At 55.1% G+C, this 5,570-nt stretch overlaps 1 protein-coding gene across 1 annotated transcript; it reads right to left on the bottom strand.

Moving 5' to 3' along the window:
- Window positions 1–1,569: 1,569 nt before the first annotated feature.
- On the bottom strand, window positions 1,570–5,406 carry MRPL28 (mitochondrial ribosomal protein L28). Its single transcript, XM_067306034.1, has 5 exons — window positions 5,075–5,406; window positions 4,786–4,938; window positions 4,291–4,425; window positions 3,522–3,608; window positions 1,570–2,341 (listed from the first exon to the last, which is right to left on the bottom strand). Exons 1-5 carry the CDS (start codon window positions 5,360–5,362, stop codon window positions 2,264–2,266), a joined length of 741 nt encoding a protein of 246 aa, XP_067162135.1. The 5' UTR covers window positions 5,363–5,406; the 3' UTR covers window positions 1,570–2,263.
- Between the last annotated feature and the right edge of the window lie 164 nt (window positions 5,407–5,570).

Genomic DNA, 5,570 nt, shown 5'->3' with positions numbered 1-5,570 from the left:
GCAGACAGGATTACTGCCCCCTTCCTTGGCACAGGTCTTCCTGAGAGCCACCTGGGCCTCACCGCAGTCTGGTTTGATCTCACATCCTTTATCCCCACTCCCTTGCTACCTACCAAACCTTCCTAAGGCAACAAATCCTGCAGAACAGGCGCGTGTAATGAGAAGCACTGATGAACAGAGCCAACTTGGAGAGCAGGCAAGAGCCAGCACTCCAGCTGGGGAAGCCATACAGCTAAAGTTCTCCCCCAAGAGACAGAGGCAACGCAGAATCGGAAGAGAATTTTTCATGGCTAAGGTCTAGCCCTAAGTAAAAAGGAGGAGGAGCTGATAATTACCCTCTCAGCCATCCCAAACAGTCCCCCCCACCAACAAGGAGCTGTGAGGCCCTGGGGGGGTCCCAAAAAGGGCTGAGAGATGCCAGGATCCAGGCAGGGGTCAGATATTCACTGCTATAGCTGCACAAAGAGGTCAGACCCACACAGGCAGCAGAACTGGCAGATTCCAGTAAAGCTGCAGAAAAGGGCCAGGGCAGAGCCACAATTTGCAGCTTCGCTCAGAGCTGCATTAAAATGCATGAGCTGCGCTAGCCCTAATGATGAGCAGAGCTGTCAACAAGGAGCTTGTCCCAGCTAATTATCTCTAACAAGGGCAGAGTGTCAGGATCCCCGAGGAGCTGGGCAGCAGCTTCCCACTCAGCTCAGCTGCAGAAGAGCAAGAAGGGAACAAAATGTCATTCTGTTGGCCCAGCTAAGAATCATTAATTAGGCAAATGTGACCTTCTGTGCAAGGTTGCTCTTGGGAACCTTGACTTGCCAGAGCTTGGACACGCAGGCGGGCTGGAAACACCCCAGCTTCTGCCACCCTACTTCTCTCCTGCAGCGCTGAGCCTTCTGCGCTCACGTTCTGGGCTGCAGGCAGGGACAACACAGCCCGTCTGGCAGCCCCCAGCGTGCCACCACTGCCAGTCACACTCACCTGCTGGCTCAAATACCTCTTGCCAGGGCTCCATTCTGCTCCCACACTGGACAGCTGCAGAGAAGTCCCCTGTTCTTCATGAAATGCCACCATTTAGGCAACGTCCCCCTCTGCCACCTCCCTCCTCCCCAACACCCAGCACTGCCCTACAGCGGCTCTGTGCCTATCCAGCAATCACCTCTCTGCAGCACACCTCTCCCAAAACTTTAAGGCAGAATAAATGCTGGGAATTTCTGCTCCCCTGCGATCCCACATTTCACTGCAGATCAGACCAGCCACGTGCTGCTCTACAAGCTCAGGTTCTCTCTCATCACAGATCTTTTGGCTCAAAAAACAGGATGGTACTTTCAGCCTTACGTGCTGGAGAGGGGAAGTATGTCTCACCCCAAGACACTGTTAAGGAGAAGTCTCTTTTGGGAGCCAGCAGCAGTCCGGAGAGAGAAGGCTTATATATGGCATGTCCTGCAAGTTCTGCACTTTTCCCTGCCCCTGCAGCTGAAGGGAAAGGGAGAACAACCTGCTTTTTCTCCGCCCTGAAACCCACTGCAGGGAGAACCATGGAGCTTTACAGAGGACGCCAGAAAGATACACAGCGCTGTTCACCAGTATGTAATTTTAGTAAGTGCTCATTGAGCTCGACGGTGCCTTGCTGCCAGACAGGAGCAAAGCCTTGAACACCCATTTCAATTAAACTTTTACCAATACAAGGTTTAAAAATCACGAACTTGAAACAGAAACAGAACTGGAACCCAAGGGGTTAGCGAGCTGCGGCTGGGGAGCTCAGCCCCACCTGCCGGCAGGCGCCTGCTTGTGGCGCGCAGTTTGGGGCCAGGCTTTCAAGGCAGAACAATCTCTCTTCTGCAGAAGGGGGCTGGGGCCCTGAACTGAGTTACACCACCAGTCTTGCAGTCTGTGCTGTAACATATTAATGAGCAGTGAATAGCAGAGAAGAGTCTACTGGTATTCCAAATATGCATATTTCATTTTATATCAGGGATCGAGCTCTAAACAGCAGTCAACTATTTGCACAGGCAGGAAGAACCGCATTAAGTCAGTCTTATACGAACACCTTCAGAAGCCACAGGGCAGAAATTCCTTTCTCAACCAACAGGAACGGTTCCTCATTGAATTTAAGCTGCTACTGTTGGACTTTGATAACTGCAACATGCTCCTGGGAGCACATGCATCAAATGTGGCCCTTTCCACACAAGCGTGGCTCCGACAGAAGACTCACTGAGCCCCACAGCTTGATCTGCAGCAGAGAGTTGCTTTAAAGTTTTCTTTTCTTCTACTTCTTCTGAAGTGCCTCTTCTTTCAGTTGGTTGACGAGCTCTTCAGCATACACTTTAAAGAGTGGCACAGGGTCCTGGAAGAAAGCGGAGGGTAAGCTAGTTGAAAGGACTGAACCTGAGCAGCAGCAGCAAGGTATAAAGTTTAGTAGTGAATAAAGATAGCAGGGCGTCCTGGCTGCGACAACCCACACTCACACACCTGCGCTACTAAAGCATGTATCGCTCAACCAGTCTACAGCGTGACAAGGCCAGAAGCCTGGAAAGTACCGGTTACAGGGGTAGGAAGAAAGAGCACCCCAGGACCTTGTCTGTGGTCTCCGACGCCAGTGAGGCTCACAAATGTCTTCACTCATCTCAAGGCAACAAGGGCCCTTTCCCCTGCACGCAGTCAGCCCAAGGAGCCAGCGCCGCAGCAGTGCTGACGGCCAAACTCAGAGGAAGAGGAGGCAGGTTGTTTCAGCGGCTGAACAAAGCAACGCGCTGTGCTACTCCTCCACATACAGCTGCTCATCAGCCTGTAACTTCAAAGATTATAGGAATCTGCTCGGGACTTGTATCAGTTTTACCAAGTGTTGCCTGTAGATGAGAATCAGCAACGACTCCCAGTAATCCCTTTCCATCTAAAAACGCGTGCCTCCCTTCTCACGTTGCACTACGTCAGAGCTGTACTGAAGCACACAGGGAGAACATACTCCTTCAGGAAGCTGGAGCCCCACAAGGTTCAGGCGCCCAGCACCACCTCATGCAGCCGGTGCTCCCGGTCTCTCTGTTCCTGCTGCAGCTGCAACGGGAGCTAAAAGACCGAGGGGAAGCGCCACCAAGAGACCCTGCCCCGTCAGGAAGCCCTGCTGCCCCCGCAGCTGCCTGGCGTGCTCCCCCCTGCACATTATTGCTTCTCACCAACTAGTGAGCAGGGGCGAGCGGGTCGCAAACTGAACTTGCATCCCTGTGTCCCAAAACACAAAGAGTAAAACAGAAGGCAACCAAACACAAAGACGGTCATGCAACAGGGGGCAAAACGTAAGCCACCCCCACTAAAAATCCCTCCCCTATTTGGGGGATCTGGCTTTACAATGCACTTTAACCCAGCCTGTGTTTCACATGCTCAGATTCCTGAGGCAGCTCAGGAATTTTGGAACACCGCATCCGTCGATAAGGAGTGCTTGGGCAGCTTAGAAGATCAACTGGATGTGCAGCTTGATGCAGCTAACACACCATTGTGTTCACAGGACAAGCATTGCCTCAGAAACTCACCTTTTTTTCTAGAAGTCTCTGTTTTTCTATCGCTTCTTCTAAACTCAGGCCAACCCATTCAGCTTCTTCTTCTGGAATCACAAATTCCTGAGATAAAAGAAGAAACTGGTTGTTTAACCTTTCCAGGTGACTAACACGCAAATCTTCTCTAGGACCAATTCACACAAACACAGCATCAAGTAGGAAGAGGACTACAGCCAAAAGACTTAAACACTGTTTCCTTGCTCATCCCATTTTTGGTAGCCAAAGTTCCCTTTTCTCCTTTTCCTGTCGCAAGGGCCTTTCTCTGCTCGTTCGTGTATGTTGCTATACCTCTCCTTTTTACAGTTCTGCGGCAGTTTCTCCACACGACCCTGCGGGCTGCGGATGCCAGCCTTGTTTCTGTGCTTGTTCCAGCAGTTGCACAAAATTAAACAATCACATAAATGCAATCAGGCCTCCTCACTGCCATGCACTAGAAACGCCCCCCACTATTAGGAGGGCCAGCTCTTACTAAGGCTTATTGCAGACCCTCAGTGACCTGGCTCACGCCAAAAAGAGGGGCTTTTGTCTTCCTAACTGATCAGCAGTGAAATCTGCAGCCCACAGAGAAACAAAAACCTGACAGGTAATCTTTAGGTCTTCTCCATCCATATCCTTAACCCTAAAACCAGAAGCACGAACTCTGGTTTGCATGGCAACAGGGCGAATAGGCCATACATAATCAGTCTGGACAACCAGCAAACGTCAGGGTACAGAGCGGAGCACGAACTGCAGGTCAGGTACCCACCCGATACTTATGATAAATTGCCTCTCTTCTGGCTGGGTCGTCAGGATGCAGCTTCGGATCCTTCCGCGCAAGTCGCAGCAGCATTGTTCGCTTCAAATCCATCCCCAGTTTTGAGCACATATCTGCCTTTGGGGTCTGGAGGAATAAAGTCTGATGTCGATATGCATCTCTAACAAACACCAGCTGCTAGACAGCTAAGCGCCTACTAGCGTGGAGACGACGCAGGCAATCTATTCATGCTGTATTGGCTTTAAACGGACAAGGGAAAAGATCCCCCAGACTTTTTCTGCAGCTAACTTGGTTGCGATTCTGATTTTTAATGCTAAGCTGCTTAAATCAAGAGCGTATTAAAGGCTGGAAGCTTTCGGGCTACACTAATGCCTCAGTGGCAGCAGATCAGCCAGGGTGGCGTGTTTGCTGCCTTGATGCGCCGCGTGCTGCGGAGGCCCCGCAAGGCCGGCCAGCGAGCCCCACCGCGCCCCGCCGCGCTCTTGCCTTCAGGATGTAGAAGTCGAAGCCGTAGGCCTCGTCGATGAGGTCCAGCGTCCGCATGGTGACGGTGATGGTGAGCGTTGCGTCGAGGATCTCGCTGTAGAACTGCCGGCTGAAGAGCTGCGGCTTCCACGTCTTCGGCAGCCGGGTGGAGAGCTGGGCGGGGACGGCCGGTCAGGGGCCCGGCGGCGCCGGCACTGACGCCGCCAAACCGGGCCGCCGTCCCGGCCCGGGGGCGCCCGAGACACCGGCACCGCCGGCCCCGGCGGCGGGGAGGGGAAGGGGCGCTCACCTTGTCGTTGCGGGCGTAGCGGAAGCCGCGGATCCAGCCCTCGCCGCCCCAGAGCCCCTCGTGGGCGGCGGGCGGCAGGTACACCGGCACCGGCACGTCCTGCACGCGCTCGCGCTGCCCGGTGCGCGGGTGCCGCCGGTAGCGCACGCCCAGCGGCCGCCAGTGCACGGGCGTGGGCGGCGTGTCGTCCTGCAGCGCCGCCAGGTAGTGCGCGGGCAGCCGCGCGCAGATGCCCTCGCGCAGCCGCAGCGCGGCCCAGAGCCGCGGCGGGACCGCGTGCAGCGGCATCGCCCGCCCCGCCGCCGCCCGCCGTCCCCTGCCGCCGCTGCTTCCGCTTCCGCTCCCGGCGGCCGCCGCGGCCGGAAGCCGGCCCGGAGCCGCCTCTCATTGGCTGGCGGAAACGCGCCGCAGCGGCAGCGACGGCGGCCGGCAGGGGCCGCGCCGAACCCGCGTTCGCCTCCCGCAACGCCGCCCCGCACACACGGAGCCAGGAGAG

The sequence above is a fragment of the Apteryx mantelli genome, chromosome 16 (assembly GCF_036417845.1).
Source record: "Apteryx mantelli isolate bAptMan1 chromosome 16, bAptMan1.hap1, whole genome shotgun sequence".
Taxonomy (NCBI): Eukaryota; Metazoa; Chordata; class Aves; order Apterygiformes; family Apterygidae; genus Apteryx; species Apteryx mantelli.
The sequence above is the reverse complement of the archived record's forward strand: the minus strand, read 5'-3'. Positions and strand labels throughout refer to the sequence as shown.

What these genes read in the sequence shown, in the direction of transcription:
- MRPL28 (XM_067306034.1), bottom strand. Translation starts at nt 5,362, where the DNA reads ATGCCGCTGCACGCGGTCCCGCCGCGGCTCTGGGCCGCGCTGCGGCTG. An exon ending in GCTACGCCCGCAACGACAAG is followed by an intron (nt 4,939 to 5,074) that starts GTGAGCGCCCCT and finishes GTCCCCGCCCAG; the next exon opens with CTCTCCACCCGGCTGCCGAA. An exon ending in AGAGACTTCTAGAAAAAAAG is followed by an intron (nt 2,342 to 3,521) that starts GTGAGTTTCTGA and finishes GCTTTCTTCCAG; the next exon opens with GACCCTGTGCCACTCTTTAA.